Below are 21229 nucleotides of genomic sequence, written 5' to 3'. Positions count from 1 at the left end.
ACCCTTCGTCAGGACTAACTGAAGGAAGAGTTGAGGGGGGAGGGGGAGATCCAAAATGATAGGAGAAGACAGGAGGGGGAGGGATGGAGCCAAGAGCTGGACAGGTGATTGGCAAAGGGGATATGAGAAGATCATGGGACAGGAGGCCCAGGGAGAAGGAAAAGGGCGGGGGGGGGGGACCCAGAGGATGGGCAAGGGGTATAGTCAGAGGGAGAAAAAGGAGAGTGAGAGAAAGAATGTGTGTATAAAAATAAATAGCGGATGGGGTACAATGGGGAGGTGGGGCATTAGCGGAAGTTTGAGAAGTCAATGTTCATGCCATCAGGTTGGAGGCTATCCAGATGGAATATAAGGTGTTGTTCCTCCAAGCTGAGTGTGGCTTCATCTTTACAGTAGAGGAGGCCGTGGATAGACATGTTAGAATGGGAATGGGATGTGGAATTAAAATGTGTGGCCACTGGGAGATCCTGCTTTTTCTGGCGGACAGAGCGTAGGTGTTCAGCAAAGCGGTCTCCCAGTCTGCGTCGGGTCTCGCCAATATATAGAAGGCCACATCGCGAGCACTGGACACAGTATATCACCCCAGCCGACTTACAGGTGAAGTGTCGCGTCACCTGGAAGGGCTGTTTGGGGCCCTGAATGGTGGTAAGGGAGGAAGTATAAGGGTATGTGTAGTACTTGTTCCACTTACAAGGATGCGGGGGGGGGGGGGGGGGGGGAGGGAAAGCTGTGCTTAGTGGTGGGATCCCGTTGGAGGTGGCGGAAGTTACGGAGAATAATATGTCGGACCCGGAGGCTGGTGGGGTGGTAGGTGAGGACCAGGGGAACCCTATTCCTAGTGGGGTGGCGGGAGGATGGAGTGAGAGCAGATGTGCGTGAAATGGGGGAGATGCGTTTGAGAGCAGAGTTGATGGTGGAGGAAGGGAAGCTCCTTTCTTTAAAAAAAGGACATCTCCCTCGTCCTGGAATGAAAAGCCTCATCCCTTCTCGCAATTCCTCCGTCTCCGCCCCCTTCTCACAATTCCTCCGTCTCCGCTGCATCTGCTCTCAGGATGAGGCTTTTCATTCCAGGAGGAGGGAGATATCCTCCTTTTTTTAAAGAAAGGGGCTTCCCTTCCTCCACCATCAACTCTGCTCTCAAACGCATCTCCCCCATTTCACGCACATCTGCTCTCACTCCATCCTCCTGCCACCCTACTAGGAATAGGTTCCCTGGTCCTCACCTACCACCCCACCAGCCTCCGGGCCCAACATATTATTCTCCGTAACTTCTGCCACCTCCAACGGGATCCCACCACTAAGCACATCTTTCCCTCCCTCCCCTCTCTGCTTTCCGCAGGGATTGCTCCCTACGCGACTCCCTTGTCCATTCGTCCCCCCCCATCCCTCCCCACTGATCTCCCTCCTAGCACTTATCCTTGTAAGCGGAACAAGTGCTACATACACATGCCCTTACACTTCCTCCCTTACCACCATTAGGGCCCCAGACAGTCCTTCCAGATGAGGCGGCACTTCACCTGTGAGTCGGCTGGGGTCATATGCTGCGTCCGGTGCTCCCGATGTGGCCTTCTATATATTGGTGAGACCTGACGCAGACTGGGAGACCATTTTGCTGAACATATACGCTCTGTCCGCCAGAGATAGCAGGATCTCTCAGTGGCCACACATTTTAATTCCACATCCCATTCCGATATGTCTATCCACAGCCTCCTCTACTGTAAAGATGAAGCCACACTCAGGTTGGAGGAACAACACCTTATATTCTGTCTGGGTAGCCTCTAACCTGATGGCATGAACATTGACTTCTCTAACTTCTGCTAATGCCCCACCTCCCCCTCGTACCCCATCCGCTATTTATTTTTATACACACATTCTTCTCTCACTCTCCTTTTTCTCCCTCTGTCCCTCTGAATATACCCCTTGCCCATCCTCTGGGATTCCACCCACCCCCCCCTTTCCTTCTTCCTGGGCCTCCTGTCCCATGATCTTCTCATATCCCCTTTGCCAATCACCTGTCCAGCTCTTGGCTCCATCCCTCCCCCTCCTGTCTTCTCCTATCATTTTGGATCTCCCCCTCCCCCCTCAACTCTTCCTTCAGTTAGTCCTGACGAAGGGTCTTGGCCTGAAACGTCGACTGTCCCTCTTCCTAGAGATGCTGCCTGGCCTGCTGCGTTCACCAGCAACTTTGATGTGTGTTGCAATAACTTCCATTATTTGGGTTTCCTAATGCCTTTTCACACTACAGCTATTGATATTCTTTAACCTCTTACATCTATACCCTTTACCCACCCCAAGTTAAGCTTCATAATGTATACATCAATTATGCTGAGCTTTGAGATTCGATGATAGCTTTCACTTTACATCTTTAATGGTTCATTCTTTATTGTGATTTTGCTGTAAGTGTTCGGAAGCATAACATACACATTTTGAATGACGACAGAAGAACGCAAACGTCAAAATCTAGAGTAACAAATAATCAGATACAGGGCTTTCAGCCACAACATAGCCAATTCCTTCTCTTCCACCCACCTCCATCCCAACAAAAAAAGCTGTTCAAACTAAGCTTCCTCCAGTGGTCAAAGTAAAGCGGATTCCTAAACAAATTCAATTTGTTTAGAGTTGCCAAGCTGAATGACTTCAATCCTACTTCAATCTCATTTTCACTAACAGACCTTGCATGAGAACACACTGGTGTAACTTACTCCCAAAGGGGTAAGAATTTACTTTCACCTCTTCCCACTTTCTTGTCGCTCTAAGAATTGGAATGCATTCGAGAACTTCATGCACATGGCTATGAATGATGACGATGCAAGTTGAAAAATGCAAGAGATCAGAGGGTTGCCAAGCTGAATGAGATAACAGGCATAAGGAAAATATTAAACATGCTGGAATTTACACAGGATCAAGGACAATGACAAAACTTCTAAATTTGTACTTGAAACGGAAATCAGAGGGTTGATGAGAGACTAACAAAGTATTAGAATGATAGAATGCAGGTAAAAAAGACCTTGATGACTGTTTTAACAGCAGACTGGTTGTGGAAGAAAGATGGTGGTTAGGTAGACTGTTTAGGTGAACTATTGAACAATGCAATCTTTTTTAACGTACTAGATACTTAGCTACATAAATCACACCTCCAGTGTTATGCCTCTTGGCGTCCTTACCCACCTCTTTCCTCCCTACACCATGTTTAATCAATGTTGAGAAATAATGGCTTGGAAAATTTTACATCACACAGTTTTTACTTCCTGTGCATACTTGCTTAACTACTCAGATTTTCAATTGTCAGCAAAACAGGAGCAGGTCAGTATTGAAGAATACAAGGAAAACCGATGAGAGGCAAATGCCAATGATAAAGTTTTATAGGCTTACAAATGTAAACCAATCTGGAACTGCCACTCACAAAACAAAACTATCAACATGAAAGAACTTAAGTGAGTCTCAATGTATATCATCTAAATTACTTCCTCTAGTAGAAAATATGCGATTGTAATTGCCATAGGTTTGAGTCAGACTTTTCACCTCCATCATATTAGATTGTGAGCACCTTAAACAGCCAAGCATCCCATAATTCTTCTATGTTTCTAAGCACTGTTTCTGATAATATGTAAGACACTGCAGGAATGCCACATTTGCATTATAATTTTAAGTATATCCTCCAACCATCATTTTCTTTTAATTTAGTGACCATCAGATAACAGTGCCATTTCCCACATTCAGATTAGCCACATTAAGTACTTAAAATATTCTTATTCTGATTGGAATGCTTAATATGTTAATATCTTTAAAGGCACTGCAGTGTTCAAGTGGTCTAGGTTTGATATGATACTGTTTGCGAAGTTTCCTAAACTCTACAGATTCCTTGGTTGTACCACTGATTTCTCAAATACTTTTCAATTATGTTAGCAGCTGATAGCTTGTACAAAGTAAAACCTTCACATCAAAATTAAATGAAATGCAAATAGAACAATTTATTGGCAATCGCACCTTAGACAAAAGGTAGCTTTGTAGAGACAAAGGGAAACATTTCTAATCTTAAAATGGGAATACACTGGCTGAATTTTGCCGATTTAAATGAGTTTAACTAATGGGAAAGGGCAACCCTATTTACTATAATGAACTCTGAACATTCATTAAAGTTTTTCCTAATTTTAGAATGACAAGCATTATCAACAGCGATTAATCTGGTGAATCTTTTGGTGAACTCAATTTATAAAATACAACAGAGAGGCTTTTTGTCTTCAGATGAAAATCAATTAGTGTACGTAAGGCCACATGGAAAAACTAACATCACTCATCACTGGCCCCTGGCTGCTCAAATGATTTGTCTTCCAAGCTTGGGTGATCAGGAGCTGCTGTAATATCTCAAAAATTAATTTCGTTTCTATATTCCAGACCTGGTTTCCTTGTTTGCTGAACCTTTACACAAATAACTTTTAATCAAGGCTGATCTTTGATTAATACTACAGTTAATCTCAGAAGGCGGCTCCTTTTTCTTGTGCCCTTACACTCTTTTCCAATCTGCTGTGTGAAAGATAGGTCATTGCCTATGTCCTTACCTTCCTGTTTCTCTGTCAACCACCAAGCACTGCACTGAATGCCGTAAACAATATGTTCCACCAAAGACTGCAGACATCCTGCAGAAAAACAAAATCACTTACATTTAATTTTTTATATACATCTTAACATACAATTTGAAGCAAGCAGATTTAACAGCACTTTGGAGTGAGGTTTCAGCTTGGTTCTAGAGCTAACTGTTTCAGCTCTTATTTGAAATTACAGGCAATCCAGGATTTGTCAAAAAACATCAAAACAATTTGTGCCCTGACACTGAATACAAGAATTTGGAACTCCATTTTATCTGAGCACATGCATTATTCAAATAACTTCCTCATTGAAAAGAGAATTAAGGGTTTTTAAATGTTAATCACCTTCAAACAATAGTGAATTAAAATTGTAGCTTTGATACTGTCAAATACAATTCATTAAACAGTAACTTTTTATCAAAGTAATCTTAAATCCAATTTTTCCTTAATACTAGTGGTCTACATATTTAGTAGAATATCTATATTCAGTACAGCAAAAACAAGCATCAACGACTATACCACAAGCATTCGAGCTTTTTTTTACTTAATACAAATAAGCAGGGTTTTTTTGCAGCTTAAAAATCTGTTTTTCATCTGCTTTAGTTTTCCTGCAGTGACCTGCAGAGTAACTAAACATTCTCTAGTCATGGACAGAATTAGTATACAATGTATCCAAACCCGAATATTATTTCACTACATCAGGTGCCTAACATATTTGCTTGGATTTTACTGCAGTAATAGTGGTAACATTTTAGTATATTCACCCTCATCATTAACAAGGGACAGTTACCAAGTTCAACAATTTTGTGCATGCACTGCATAACCTAATTCCCAAAGATGCAGTCAGTAATTGCCACACAATTAAGAGAAATAGTTCCGCTGTTGTCCCCTGTAAAATACACTGAAAATCTTCCTTGTTGCTATGTACAAAAGATGGTTATTTCAAAAAACATGGGATGCAGGTCCTCCTCAGGTTATGGCAGGGTTCCACTCCTACAGAGGTCCAACAGTGAACAGAGTTTCCAATGGCAGATGCCTGCAGCAATTGGGAAATCCATACCACAGCTCTCTCAATCACTCATAGAGCCGTGCACAAGTCGGGCAGCAGTTACTGGGAAGGGCCTGTACTTGGCTATTGAACACTAAAATACAGTGCCTTGAAAAATATTCGGCTCTTGCAACTACTTTCACATTTTATTGTCTCATTTTCTAAATTTAAAATATGTTAAAGCAGGATTTTTGAGCTAATCTACAAAACATTGTACATTATGTCAAAACAAAATCCTTCACCTTTGTAATTACTACTCTAACTTTCCTAAGGCACCATATCAGTATTACTTTATCAACTCACCCAATTTCTTGAGGAAATTTGAAGGATCATCTTTTTCAATGAATTCATAAAAATAAATACCCCCCCTCCCTGCCAAGTCCAACAGTATGGTCTATTTTCAACAGACCAAACCAAAATGAAGACAAAGAGCATTCAAGACTAGTCAGGGAAATGATAACAGAGAAGCACAAATCTGGAGAAGAGTGCACGACCATCTCAGAGGCACTGAGCGTATATTGGAGCTCAGTCCATCATGAAAAACTGGAAAAAATACGAAACCACAGCTATGCTGCCTAGGTCAGGCTTCCCCTCTAAACTTAAGTCACTGGAGGAGAATGGCACTTTTGAGAGGCTACTGAGCCACCAACAGGCACTCTGGGTGAGTTACAGAAGTCAGTAGTTGCAACTGGAGATTAAGTTCATGGCTCCACAATCTCTAAGGCCTCGCACAAAATGTGTATAGATGGAGAAGTGGCAAGGAAGTAGTACTGGCTTTTAAAAAAAAAGTATATCCTTGCCAAGCAGCACTTTGAAGATACTGTAAAGATGTGGAAGGAGGTCCTGTGATTCCATGAAACTAAAGTAGAACTTCTGGCCTCAACACCAAATGATATGTGTGCTGTAAATCTCAGCCAGGTAACATCATCCCTACTGTAAAGTATGAAGGTTGCATCATGCTATGGGGATGCTTTTCGGTGGAAATCTGGTCAAGATTGATGGGAGGATGAATGCTGCTAAATACAGAGATACCTACTAGCCTCTGCCAGAAAGCTTAAACTTGGGAAGTTCATCTTTCAGCAGGACATGACACAAAGCACACTGCCAGAGCAATCACGGAGTGGTTTCAACTGAAGAAATTTCAAGTCCTTGAGTGGCCCCATCAAGGCCCTAACATTTACCCAATTGAACATCTCAGGCAAGACCTCGAGATTGCTGTCCACTGCTGCTTCCCAAAGGAAATGGCACAGCTTGAGCAATTATGCAAGAAGGATTAGGCAAATCTTACTCCATCACATTGTGCAAAGCTAATAGACACATCAAAAAAGACTACTGGCTCTAATAGATGCGAGAGATAGTTCAACTAGATTCTGAGCAAAAAGGGATGAATACTGACATTCCAGTTTTTCATGCTTTACAGTTTTCCCTGTTTTTTGGGGTGGCTCTACTGTGAAAATGAAGGAGCATGCGATTCACAAATAAAAATTCTCAGTTAAATTGATCAAAATCCCTGGTTGCAATGTTCATTTATGTGAGCAAAGTGTTGGGGGCTAAATACTTTTACAGACACTGCATGTGTCATTCCCTCAAATAACCAAAATAAAGTTCCTTATTGGATTGGGATCAAATTTCCATTTTAATCTTATGTGAATATTCCAATATTTAATACTCCATACAACATCAAACAATTAAAATTTGCTGTTTCATTCTTGGTTTACAATCAATGATATGCCATATAACAAAATGGAGAGGTCTATTAATATGAAAAATTGGAATAAGGCTACACAATGATTGTGTTTATAACAACCCAAAACCGACATGGACAGATATACTTGGGACAAAACATATCACCAAGGGGCATGAAAAAGGGATTTTCCCCCTCCCATATTACCTCAGTTTTGTAACTACACTCTTCGCCATCTTAAATCAGTAGAGTACAGTGACCAAGCTACTGCTGGTCTTGGCCTGCAGTTCCTGACTCAAGAACATCCTATGCCTTTGCTACGAAGTGGAAAATCTGCATCCTTTGCTCACAGCAGATTAAACTCAGATCCCGAGTAAGCTCAGTGGCATCACAATTGTAGGACATTAGTAATCTCCTTGACTTGATGTCTTGTAACAGGTCAGAAAATAAAGGTCCCATCACAGTTCAATTTCTTTGTTACTTAATGCACAGTGAACATTGTCACTATCCATTGAATGACTTGCAAAAATTGTGTCATGCCATCTCTGGATTCACAATGATCTTCATAGTGCTACTGCTTTGCACAAAAGCACATTTAAAAACAAAACGCTCCTAGATCAAACCACAAACATGAAGTAGGTCAGATCAAGTATTTTGTCTTTAAAGGAATACAACTCTACTTCAACAGAACATATTGCACTTTGAATAGTAAACTGTGTTTGCCCTAATAAATCAGCGTAATTAAGTATGGGAGCATTGTTAATAATTTTGATGGATTTGAAGGCAGTGATGGGGGCAAGGGCTCACAATTAATATGGGTTAGAAATAACGAACCTAAAGCAGTACAAACCCTTCCATATTCTAATTAAAGCATCTGTTGAAAGCTTTATATAGTAATTATATGCAGCTTTTATACAAAATGGGATTTGCTCATACACTTAAATAGTTAAACTATCCAATTCGGGAATTATGTTTAATAAACCATAGAGAACTACTGATGCTGAAATAAAAAAAAAACTGAAATCCATCATGAATGTGACTACACTGCAACATTTGTTATGACATAACATATTTAGTCAATATGGGATCAATTTTTACAATCTAATCTTATTGCAATGACAAAACTATTTAAGGATGTAAATTATTATGAAAGGACAATGATGAGAATGTTTCCAATAAATGGTTAGGTGGTAGATTAGGTCAGAACTATGTTGAGACAGAAGGAGCTGGATGCAAGTCACTTTGATCTTTGGTTTTTTTTTTCAGCAAGATGTTTACATTAATCATGAACTGGAAAGTGCAAACTTTAGACACTAGATGTTAGATATTAATCAACATCTTAAACTTATGTTTTTAAATTAGTATCACCTTCAACAATGACAGTTCACATTCAGGTGGGAAATGAACTACTAGATTATTGAAGGCTAAAAACTACCACGCAAGTAAAGCAGTTCTGTCTTATAGATTTGGTTTCTAATTAAGTATTCTGGATTTGAATATTAACACCAAAATTTACTTCCAGTTTAAGATGGCGCTGCTGAGGACAAGCAACAACTTATTGGTCGCTAACAAGAAATACAACTACATTATTAATAACATTTTTTCTGTTTAAAAATTATGGTAAACAATCACCGCAAACAATAATGTGAACAAAGGTGAGGCTGAGTTAAGGGTTGAAGCATGCAGGTACGAGGCAAAGTTGGAGCAAGGCAGAGGCACATTCAAGACGAAGTCAGGGCAAGTAGAGCCGAGGAAAGTCAGAAACAGAGGAAGCAGATTTGGGGATCAAGAGCAAGATTTCATTGATCTAACTGCAAGGCTGATTTGGAAAGGTTGTGTACTGGCTGTAACATGGCAGCAGGGTCCAGGCCTAGAACGTACTGAAGCAACAGGACTCAGCATCTTCGAGCAAGAATGACCCGATGTGTGGACATTTTAAACGCCCAGCTGGATGGATTGAAAAGGCAGGATGTCGGGACCAGAGGTGAGGGTCAGGCTGGTTCTGCTCGCTGCTCTGCAATGTTTACTCTGCTTTTTGTTGACTGAGGCCGAGGCTATGGGCTTGCTCTGGGCTTCGTGTCTGAGGGTTCACTTTCATTCTAGATGCCATTTGCTTATTTTTATTTTTTTTATATAATTTGGTTTTTCTCTGTGCACATTGGTATTGGCCGGTATTTTTTTTTAAATGGGTTCATTTGGCTTCTTGTTTTGTGGCTGCCTGTAAGAATCTTAAGGTTGTATAATATATACATAATTGGATAATAAATATACTTTAAGTCATAGCAATATGCTGCCAGTTAATACAGAAGTTAGAGATCTGCATAATTGATAAAATGTGGAAAACTGTCAAACTGCAATAACTGAAAAGCCAAATACTGAAACTATTTTCCACATTAGGCAGCATCAGCTAAAGAAAGAGTTCATGTTTTATGTTAATGAAGGGAGGAGCACAATGTAGAATCCAGGAACAATTAAAAATGAAAGGATCATGCTGGAAAAGTCTTCAATATTGATTGAACTCTGGTTAAGTATAATTGTAGAGAGAGGATATTTTTCAGTTAAAGGTAATGTATCTTGGTGGGGCAGTTCTGCTTCTGCTGATGACCTACAGCACCTTATAAGGTATCTGGTTTAGAATCACCAAGTGGACTCAAAATACATCTCATTTTACATGATGGTATGCACATAACAAATTGAAGGGTTCTCTCAATATTAAAGAAGGGAATTGGCCTCACAATAATTCTATGCTAAATGTTAATAGGCAGATACACTTAGGACAAAATACATGGTCAAGGATCATTATTGATTTCCCCCTCACCGCTTACCCCAGTTTTGTAACTAGCTCAGGTCTCAGCCAGCCAGATCAGTAAAATGAAGCAAGAGAGCTGCTGCTGCTCATCTTGGACCTGAAGTTCTTCACCAGAGAGTAACCTATGCCTTAGCTACCAAATGATGTTTAACAGTGAATTAAAATTAATTTAATTAGGTCAAAATCAGATTTATTATCACTTACATGACATAGTTTGTTGTTTTGCCGTAGTACAGTGCAAGGATAGAAATTTGTAACTTGCAAAATAAATAGTTCAAAAAAAAAGGTAGGGTTCGTGGATCATTCAGAAATCTGCTGGTAGAGGAGAAGAAGCCTTTTCTAAATCACTGCCCACGTGCTTTCAGGCTTCTGTACTTACTCCGATGGTAATGACAAGAGGGCATAACTCGGATGGCGAGGGCCTTTAATGATGCAAGATGCCATCTTGTGGCACTACCTCTTGAAGATGCCATCAAAAGGGCTGTGGAGGGCTGTGCTTGTGATGGAGCTGTCTGAGTCTATAGGCTCTACAGGCTCTTGCAATGCTATGTATTGGAGGGTCCACACCAGGCTGTGATTCAACCAGTCAGAATGCTCTCCACTGTACATCTATAGAAATTTGTAAGTCTTTGGTGACTTAACAAAAATGAAGTAGAGCCACTGACGTGTCTTCTTCATGATTGCACCAATGTGCAAGGCCCAGGTTGGACCCTCCGGAGATGTTGATACCCAAGAAATTGAAGTTGTTCACCTTTCTACAGCTGACCCTTGAATGGAGGGATTGATGTGCTTCCTCTGACTTCTTCCTAAAATCCACAATCAGTTCCTTTGTCTTGCTGATGTTGAACGCAACATTGTTATTGTGACACTACTCAACCAGTTTATCTATCTAACTCTGGTAAGACTTTTCATCACCATCTACAGATTCTACCACCAGTGACATCATCTGCAAATTTATAGATGGCATTTGAGCTGTATTTAGCTAGCAATCATGAGTGTAGAAAGTGTAGAGCGGTGATTTATGCACACATCCTTCATGTTCTTAAGTCACTGAGATGATGTAACTAACCCTTTACAACAATTCCTGATGAGGAATTTAGAGATCGAAAAGCCCAGGTTCCAAAGCCTGGCTATTAATACTGAGGGAATGACGTCATTGAATATGGAGCTGTGAATTCATGAACAGTAGTCTAACGTACACGCTGCAGTTATCTAGATGCTCCAAAATTGAATGGAGATGGTGTCTACTGCAAGTCTGTTGTAGTGGAAGCTGAATTACAGAGGTCCAAGGCCCTGAGTTCACAGACAGGAGTCAACTCTAGCCATAACCAACCTCTCAAAGCACTTCATTATAGTAGATGTGAATGCTGATTGTGAATGTGATTGAGGCAGTTCATCCTCTCCCTCCTGGGCACTGGTATGATTGCTGCCCTTTTTGAAGTAGTGGGAAGCTCAGCCTGCAGCAGGAAAAAGGTTGTAGTTATCCTATGAACACTCTAGCCACTTAGTATATTGTCAGCCTGAAACCTTCCGATTGTTCACTCTCTTGAAGGATGTTTAGACACAGCCTCTGAGACAGATCATAGGGTTACCAGACGCTTTGAGGATTTGCACAAGCATAGTGTCATGCTTCCTTTCAAAGTGTGGATAAAATTGTTAAGCACATCAGTAAGTGAAGTGTCACTGCAATTTATACTGTTAGGTTTTACCTTGAAGGAAGTAATAACATGCAAACCCTTTCACAGTTGTATGTATCCAATTATGTCTCTCGCTTCACTCAATTGCCTTTTTGCTCTTATGATGGCCTTTGCGTCAGTCATATCTGGACTTTAGTTTTCTGAATTTTTTTTTTAAAGTAAAGATACATCATGGTTAAGAGCCCATACCACTTAATTACACCTATGTGACCAATTAATCCTACAAACCTATAGTTCTTTGGAATGAGGGAAGGAAACCAAAGCACCCAGGGAAATCACACGGAGAACATACTGTGACGGGGTCCCGAATTACCCCTATGAACTGTGCTTTTAAAAAGAGACAGAGAGGTGCCCAACACAAACACCTTGTTAAAAAGAGTTATATGTGAGAGTGTGTGTGTGAGAGAGAGAGTGTGTGTGTGAGAGAGTGTGTGTGTGTGTGTGTGAGAGAGAGTGTGTGTGTGTGTGTGTGTGAGAGAGAGAGTGTGTGTGTGTGAGTGTGAGAGAGAGAGTGTGTGTGTGAGAGTGTGAGAGAGAGAGAGAGAGAGAGAGAGAGAGAGAGAGAGAGAGAGAGAGAGAGAGAGAGAGAGAGAGAGAGAGAGAGAGAGAGAGAGAGAGAGAGAGAGAGAGAGAGAGAGAGAGAGAGAGAGAGAGAGAGAGAGAGAGAGAGAGAGAGAGAGAGAGTGAGAGAGAGTGAGAGAGGAGAGAGAGAGAGAGAGAGAGAGAGAGAGAGAGAGAGAGAGAGTGAGAGAGAGTGAGAGAGAGTGAGAGAGAGTGAGAGAGAGTGAGAGTGTGAGAGTGTGAGAGTGTGAGAGTGTGAGAGTGTGAGAGAGTGTGAGAGTGTGAGAGTGTGAGAGTGTGAGAGTGTGAGAGTGTGAGAGTGTGAGAGTGTGAGAGTGTGAGAGTGTGAGAGTGTGAGAGTGTGAGAGTGTGAGAGTGTGAGAGAGTGAGAGAGTGAGAGAGTGAGAGAGTGAGAGAGTGAGAGAGAGTGAGAGAGTGAGAGAGTGAGAGAGTGAGTGAGAGAGTGAGAGAGTGACACACACACACACACAGTTGGTATTCAACACGGTGCGATAAAGAGAAGGTCAGATGATAGACCTCAGACACATGGTGTCGGATACTGAATGAGCTTTATTGCGTCCACAGAAAAAGTGGGTTTTGGAGGATCGATTAGTGCCTCTCGCAGTGTGAAAAGGGGGTGACTGGTGAGGAGTTATGTGTGTGTCCAACCCTCGCCTGGGTTGATGATTCCACCACAGAACAACGGTCCCCTTTGTTGTGGTTACCGGTGACTTCTAAAGGATTTCGGAGGACAACCGGAAGATCAACCGCATCAGCTCATTTGAAGACTCAAACCTCTCTCCCCCTCTCTCTCTACATCACTACTCAACTCAATACCACGAACTGAACTGAACTTTACTCATCATCGTAAGACTGTATCTATTTACCCCTAGACTTGAAGCAGCTTGGTTTTCATATATTTCCACACTTACTTATACATAATCATTACTAATCTGTTTTATATATCTGATTTTATATTACTGTATAGCGTAGTTACTAATAAATACTACTAGTTAATAGCAATACTGGACTCCAAGGTGTTAACCATTTCTACTGGATCTTTAACACGTCATGGGATACATGACAATACAAACTCCTTCCAGAGAGTGGTGGAATTGAACCTGGGTCACAGATGGTACCAGAGCGTTATGCTAACTGCTATGCTACCAAGCCATCCCAAATCCTGCTTCTTGTGGAATTCCGGACAGTTGGCCTTAAACATCACAGCTCTCACCCTCAGCAGACTGAGGATCTCCTGGTTCATTCAGGACTTCAGGTTTGCGAAAAGTTGGTATGTTCTCAAAAGGTACACACTTGTCCACACAGGTCTTGATGAAGCCAGTGAAGTCAGCACAATTATTCAGATCCAAAGATTAACTCCTAAATAGTGCCCAGCTCACCAATTCAAAGCAGTACTATAAATAGTCCTGTGCATCCCTTGTCCATATCTTTAGTGTTCTCATCACTGGTGTACATTCCAGGAGTAAAAAGTACAGCCAGGTAATTACCAAAGTACATGCAAGGGCATGGTATGCTTTCTTCATGGTCATGGAACAGCACCTGAGTATGTCAGCCCCCTCCCTGGGTTCTGCAGGTCATATGTCTGCTGTAGCTCATCAAAGATTTCAAGCAAGCTTCATTGAATGTCAATTAAGAGAATATTGTCTGGCTGACACACCTGGCAGTGCCTTTTTAACAGAATACTTCAACAATAGGTGAACATTCCATTTTACTCATTTTCATATACGTGAGTGATGCATCCAAAAGATCTTAGGTCATTTTCAAACAGATGCAACAATTTAATAACATGCCACAAATTGAAAAGAACTGTGGTGTTTTACAGAGGGACTACCAAGTTTTGCAGTGTGCATCCCGCACCCAGTTTAGAGATGGACAATGTAAGGGTGAAAATTAAGAGCAAAATTGATGCAATATTGTTTTTGAACTTGAGTGGCATAATAAATCTGCAAGTAATGACAATAAATAAAAAGTGCCTGATCACACTGCATATTCAAATACACAAGAGTATTGTGTGGGTGAGTGGGATGTGGGGTACTCAGAGCCAGTTAATTTCTCTCTAATGGCTGATAAAAATCATAAGTGAAAGAAGATCTAATAGCCTCTTGATATTTTATTAATGGAAAATGATACTAGCGTAAAAATACAATAAAACAAAATCAAATAGTCGTTTAAAATGTCAATGTTGCTATCATATTTTACCTTTTCAGAACTGTATGCATGTAATTGGAAGTCTTGTTTTATTCTCGTTTCTGAAATTCTGGAAAACATCTAGTTTTACTGTAAACATGTATGAACTGCTGATTGGTACTAAGAGCCAAAAGAGTATTCAAAGCACAGCCCCAAGATGCAGCTCAATAATTGTGAGAAGGACCAACCAAGCAGTTTCAATTCTAGCAATTGGCATCCTGCACTGTGATAACATACCAGCTATACAACTCAGAAATCTTCAATATTTTGCTCATGCTAACTATGAGCTTCAAGCAGAAGCTCAAGGACAGATGGGACATGAATGATTCTCCAATACAGTAAAGTGAACATTTAACCTCAATGTACCTTATGACCTTGCATCTTATTGTCTACCTGCACTGGACTTCATCAGTAACGATTTATTCTGCATTCTGTTATTGTTTTCTCTTGTACTACCTCAATGCACAGTTGTAATTAATTGATCAATTTGAACAGTATGTAAGACAAATTTTTCCACTGTACCTTGATGCATGTGAAAAGAATAAATCAATTTACCAGCTCCAAATAACTTTTATTTTGGTCCAGTAGACAACTTTATTACTCAGTGCTGAACTCAAAATTGATCAGTCACATCCTACAGCTCAAGCTTTTCCTCAGTACACACTCGTCTTATTATTATTTTATCCCACTTCAAAAAATTCAACTTACCTTCCCTTGTACATCAAAATAAAACATTGCCAAACAAAATGTTCAGTCATTTGCAAACAAACTTTTTTTTTTTTTTTAGAAAACGCAGAGTAGTGAGTGCGTGGAATGGGCTACTGGCAACAGTGGTGGAAGCGGATACAATAGGGTCTTTTAAGAGACTCCGAAACAGGTATATGGAGCTCAGAAAAATAGAGGGGTATGGGTAACCCTAAGTAATTTCTCAAGTAAGGACATGATTGGCACAGCTTTGTGGGCTGATGGGCCTGTATTGTGCTGTAGGTTTTCTTTCTTTCTTTTTCAATCTTTTTATTAGTTTCATAAAATATAAACATAAGATAGCAATAATACAAATAGTTGGAGATACATTGTTGTACTTAAACTGAGTAATTATAAGACCAAATAGTATAAATTGACAAAACTCCCAATCGTATAGGATAACAATGAATGATGCAGGACAAAAAAAAAACCTGGAGAAAAATCATGAAAAAGAAAAAAAAATAGAAAAAAAAACAAAAAAAAAAATAAACTGAACAGAATTAGTCAACTAAACTAAAAGACTTGGGTAATTCTAACAACATAAAAATGGAAGAGAAGAAAACCTTAGTGTCGACGACTCCATTCCTCTCAACCAACAGTACAGAGAAATAAAATAAGTTTGGAAATGGTCAAATTACATCATATGAAAGTGCTGAATAAATGGCCTCCAAGCTTTTTCAAATTTAATGGAAGGATCATAAACCACACTTCTAATTTTTTCCAAATTCAAACACAACATAGTTTGTGAAAACCAGTGAAATACAGTAGGAGGGTTAATCTCTTTCCAATTCAGCAAAATGGATCTTCTAGCCATTAAAGTAAGAAATGCAATCATCCGGCGTGCTGAAGAGGTTAAATAATTTGAGTCTATCATTGGTAATCCAAAAATAGCAGTAACTGAATGAGGGTGTAAGACTGTATTCAAAACCGTTTAAATAATATCAGAAATATCTTTCCAATATTTTTCCAACAAAGGACATGACCAAAACATGTGAGTTAAAGAGGCTATCTCGAAATGACATCTATCACATATAGGATTAATATAAGAATAATAAAGAGATAGTTTATCTTTGGACATATGAGCCCTGTGCACTAGTTTAAACTGTATCAACACATGTTTAGCACATATAGAGGATGAATTAATCAATTGAAGAATCTTTTCCCATTTTTCCAATCGGTATAATAATCTTAGGTTCTCTTTCCCAATCAGCTTTAATTTTATTGGAAACATCAGGACATAAATTCATAATCATATTATAAATAATTGCTACAACACTTTTCTGAGAGAGATTCAGATCTAAAATTTTTTTAAAAGTATCCATTGGATAGGAGTGTGGAAAATTAGGAGAAACAGTAATTTAGAAGTTTCTAATCTGTAGATATCTAAAAAAGTGAGATCTGGATAAGTTATATTCATTAGAAAGTTGATCAAAAGACATGAAACAATTATCCAAAAATAAATCACGAAAACGTACTATACCTTTGGTTTTCCAATCAAAGTAAGCTTGATCCATAATGGAAGGTTGAAAAAGGAAATTAGATGTAATAGGACTTGCTAAAATAAATTGATTAAACCCAAAAAATCTTTGAAATTGAAATCATATACGTAAAGTATGCTTAACTATTGGATAAAGGTCCTATTGATTGTGCATCATACAGACCGATATCTCTTTTGAATGTAGATACAAAAAATGTTTTCAAAAATTTTAGCAACTAGGTTAGAAAAGGTATTACCTCAAATTATATCTATGGATCAAACCGGATTTATTAAAAATCGTTATTCATCCTTTAATATTAGGAGGTTAATGAATATTGTTTATACCCCTTCACTTATTACCCCAGAATGTATTACCTCATTAGATGCTGAGAAAGCCTTTGACAGAGTCGAATGGCCTTATTTATTTAGTGTGCTTGAGAAATTTAATTTTAGTTTGACATTTATATCTTGGATTAAATTGTTATATTACTCCCTGGTAGCCTCGGTTTGTACTAATAATCAAAGACCTCCCGTTTTTCGTCTTTTTTGTGGTACTAGGCAAGGATGCCCTGTTAGTCCTTTACTATTTAATATTGCCCTTGAACCTTTAGCAATTGCTATCCGTGACTCGCCCAATATTTTTGGTATTACCCGCGGAAACAAAATACATAAATTATCACTATATGCAGATGATTTGTTGTTATACATCTCTAATCCAGAGAAGTCAATTCCCGCTATTCTAGCTCTGTTGGCTCAATTTAGTAATTTTTCTGGCTACAAATTGAATTTTAATAAGAGTGAATTATTTCCCCTAAATAAGCAGGTACCTATTTATGGACGTTTACCATTTAAATTGGTTACTGACTCACTTATATATTTAGGGATAATAATTATGAAAAACTATAAAGACTTATTTAAAGCTAATTTTTTACCTTTAATTGATCAGATTAAACTTTTGTTTACTAAATGGTCACCAATTTCTTTGTCTTTGATTGGTCGGATTAATGCTATTAAGATGATTATTTGCCCAAATTTCTGTATGTATTTCAATTGGTTCCAATTTTTATCCCAAAATCTTTTTTCGATAATGTTGATTCAAAAATTTCCTTATATATATGGCAGAACAAAAATCCTAGGTTAGGTAAAAGGTATTTACAGAAATCTAAAAAGGAGGGGGGGCTCGCCCTCCCGAATTTTAGATTTTATCACTGGACCATCAATATTCGATATTTAAAATTTTGGTTACGAGATTTGAATGTATCTTTAAATCCACACTGGGTAAATCTTGAATGTAATTCATTACAAGGGTCTTCTTTGGATTCGGTTTTAGGAACTTCGCTTCCTTTACTTCTTCTAAATTGTGCTGTAGGTTTTCTATGTTTAAAACTCAATTAAAGATATGAAGTTTACCTTTATGCACTTCCACCATCTTTCCCAAGTTCTAGTAAACCACAACCATTGTCAATATGAAAGGTGGTACACCATTCAAGATAAATTGAGCTAAATGATACAGTGTGCGAGTCACTATCCGGTGAATGCATAATTCTGGTCTTATTTTCATGATAAAACTCTGCTATATTGGAAAAATATTCTACCTGGTGTAAAATGGCATCAGCTTTAAATGCGACCTGTTCTATTCAGAATGTCTTTCTGCACTTCAGCAGATTTTAATCTCTTGCTATTTAATCTTTGTGATTAAATTGATAGATTAGGACTTGTGGGTGTATTCTGTTAATTCAAAATAAGGTTGCATTCAGCATGTCTTACAGCTAAACTAATTTTAAAATTCCTTATTGCTCATTAAATTTCCTGGATCAACCTTTGCCTCCACACAACAGGATTAAATTTTGTTTGGACTGGAGTTCTCATTCATCTGCAGAATCAAATGTTCTCATTGATGGTTCCCCTGCCCAACCCCTCCCAAACACCCATCCCTTCTGCATGTGTGGAGCCTTCCTATCTGTACCAAGCAGTGATGCACCTTGTAAGAATGCTCTCTACTGCACATAGAAAAATGTCAGTCTGGGTGTGCGAAGTCCAGCCCTATCAGCTTCCTTAGAAAATAGAGGCATTGGTGAGCTTGCCTGACTGTGTATGGTGTGTTCTGGGACCATGGGAGGTTATGTGTGATGTATAGGAGTTACTGCCGCCGATGTAAAGGAGGATGGGGTGGTACGAGTTCCCCTCAAATCAATAACCATCTCCTTTATCTTCTTAACATTCAGGAAGTGGTTATCTACCTGACACTCTTGAGCTTTCCCACCTCCGCTCTGTTGGCTCCTCATCGTTAGTGATGAGTCACACCACAGTTGCGCCATTGGCGAACTTGACAATGTGATTGCTCGGGTGTTTAGCTGTGCCGTTATGTGTGAGCAGAGTGTACAGCAATGGGTTCAACCCACAGCCCTGTGGGGCAACTGTGCTGAGGATGATGGGGAAGGGAGGAGCAGTTGTCTATCCGAGCTGTCAGTTCTGATTGTTTGAAAGCCCAACACCCAATATTTAAGACTGGGCAGGAGACTATTCACCAAGGTCTGTGAAACAATAGAGTTGGATGCCGAACTGAAATCCTGAAACAGCATTCTGCATAAGTGTCCGTGTTTTCTAGGTGCGTCAGGGCCAGGTGTATGACAGATGCTATAGCATTTGCCACAGAGTGCTTCTGTCAGTAGGCATACTGGTAAGTGTCTGGTGTGGCAAGAATGGAGTTTCTGATATGTGCCATCACCAGCTATTCAAAGCACTTCATGACAATTGGTGCCAGTGGCATTCATAGTAAAACCAGACCCCGATTAAAAAAAAATTGCAGTTCTCACACCCAAGAAGTATGTTGTTCTACTTTGGCTTAATGAGGGGGCATTTTTAAAATGAAACAAAACTAAGAACTTGCAGGGTAAATAAGTGCAGTTTATGACAATAAACTTGATTTGACCCATGGGTTGCTGTGCCATAATAAAGCTTCTCTACCAGTTGAATAATTCAGCAATATTACAGGCCTGGACCAGTGTTGTAAAATGAGTTATAAACTTCATGTTAGAGTGTCATTGCTCTTAATTGACCACATAGATTACTTTTATCCATTTGGAGATCATTTCATTTTAAATAACTCAGCTGGCCTATCAACCATCAGCTGGTGCCAACCTCATTATGAAATATGATTCTATCAAATTCATACTCAAAACAGTAAACGAGTCAGAATATGCATCATAAACTGCCATTCTCAGGTAAGGAGCTATTCAGAATCATGTGGTAATCAAATGGATTGAACAGAGTTAAATTCAGTAAATCAACAAATCCTACACAAAGAAAAAGCAGAAAATACTAAGAAAAAGGGACCCCAAAAAAATTGTTGTAAAAGTCAAATACACAAAAAATTCAGCTCCAAAGAGGAAGGAAATTCAGAGAAAAGATAAAATAAAACAAATTGTAAACATGCTGATGATGACTGTGTAAGATGATAAATCTATACACTGGGTTCAATTTTTGTGTTCTATCAAATGTTTAAGTGAAATAAAAACTTCAGCTTTATACATACTGATTTGCAGTCTGAGAATTTTCCTCAATATCAATGGCTACTCAATCAGTTAGGTGTTAAAGTAATTACTGGGCATTAAAAAACATAACTAATTTCTAGCAGCAACCAAAGGGAAGGCCAGGTTATAAAGCATTAGACTTTCATGGGAAGCTTGCAACATTGAGATAATCCAAAGGGAGGGTCCAAGAAGAAAACTGTATTGACCATGATACATGCTAGATTGCTTTGGCAGATAATGTGAAGGTAAACCCAAAGGGTTTCTACAAGTATATTAAGAGTAAAAGGATAGTAAGGGACAAAATTGGTCCCCTAGAAGATCAAAGTGGTCGTCAATGTGTGGAGCCTCAAGAGATGGGGGAGATCTTAAACAATTTTTTTGCATCAGTATTTACTCAGGAAACTGGCATAGCATAAATGGAAGAAAGGGAAACAAGTAGCGGAGCCATGGAACATATAAAGAGGAGGAGGTGCTTGCTGCCTTACAGCGAATAAAAGTAGATAAATCCCCCCGGCCTGACATGATATTTCCTCGGACCTCGAGAGAGTCTAGTGTGGAAATTGCAGGGGCCCTGGCAGAAATATTTAAAATATTTGTATGGTGCCAGAGGATTGGAGGGTAGCTCATGTTGTTGTTGTTTAAAAAAGGCTCCAAAAGTAAACCAGATAATTACAGGCTGGTGAGCCTGACATCAGTAGTTGGTAAATTATTGGAAGGTGTTCTGAGAGATCGGATATACAAGTATTTGGACAGCTAAGTGCTGATTAAGGATAGTCAGCATGGCTTTGTGCGTGGTAGATCGTGTTTAACGAATCTTGTAGAGTTTTTTGAGGAGGTTACCACGAAAGTAGATGAAGGAAAAGCTGTGGATGTTGTCTGCAT

The 21229-nt window shown here is 39.4% G+C and overlaps 1 protein-coding gene across 2 annotated transcripts in view; it reads right to left on the bottom strand.

Annotated features, from left to right (window-relative positions):
- chm (CHM Rab escort protein) overlaps nt 1-21229 on the bottom strand; it is a 122681-nt gene that overhangs the window by 28648 nt on the left and 72804 nt on the right. For both annotated transcript variants that reach the window (XM_072270533.1, XM_072270534.1), the window contains exon 9: nt 4560-4637. In XM_072270533.1, the coding sequence (XP_072126634.1) occupies nt 4560-4637 (78 nt within the window). The remainder of the gene's footprint in view (nt 1-4559; nt 4638-21229) is intronic.

This window comes from Mobula birostris, chromosome 10 (assembly GCF_030028105.1).
Source record: "Mobula birostris isolate sMobBir1 chromosome 10, sMobBir1.hap1, whole genome shotgun sequence".
NCBI lineage: Eukaryota > Metazoa > Chordata > Chondrichthyes > Myliobatiformes > Myliobatidae > Mobula > Mobula birostris.
This window is presented reverse-complemented; position numbering and strand designations above follow the sequence as displayed.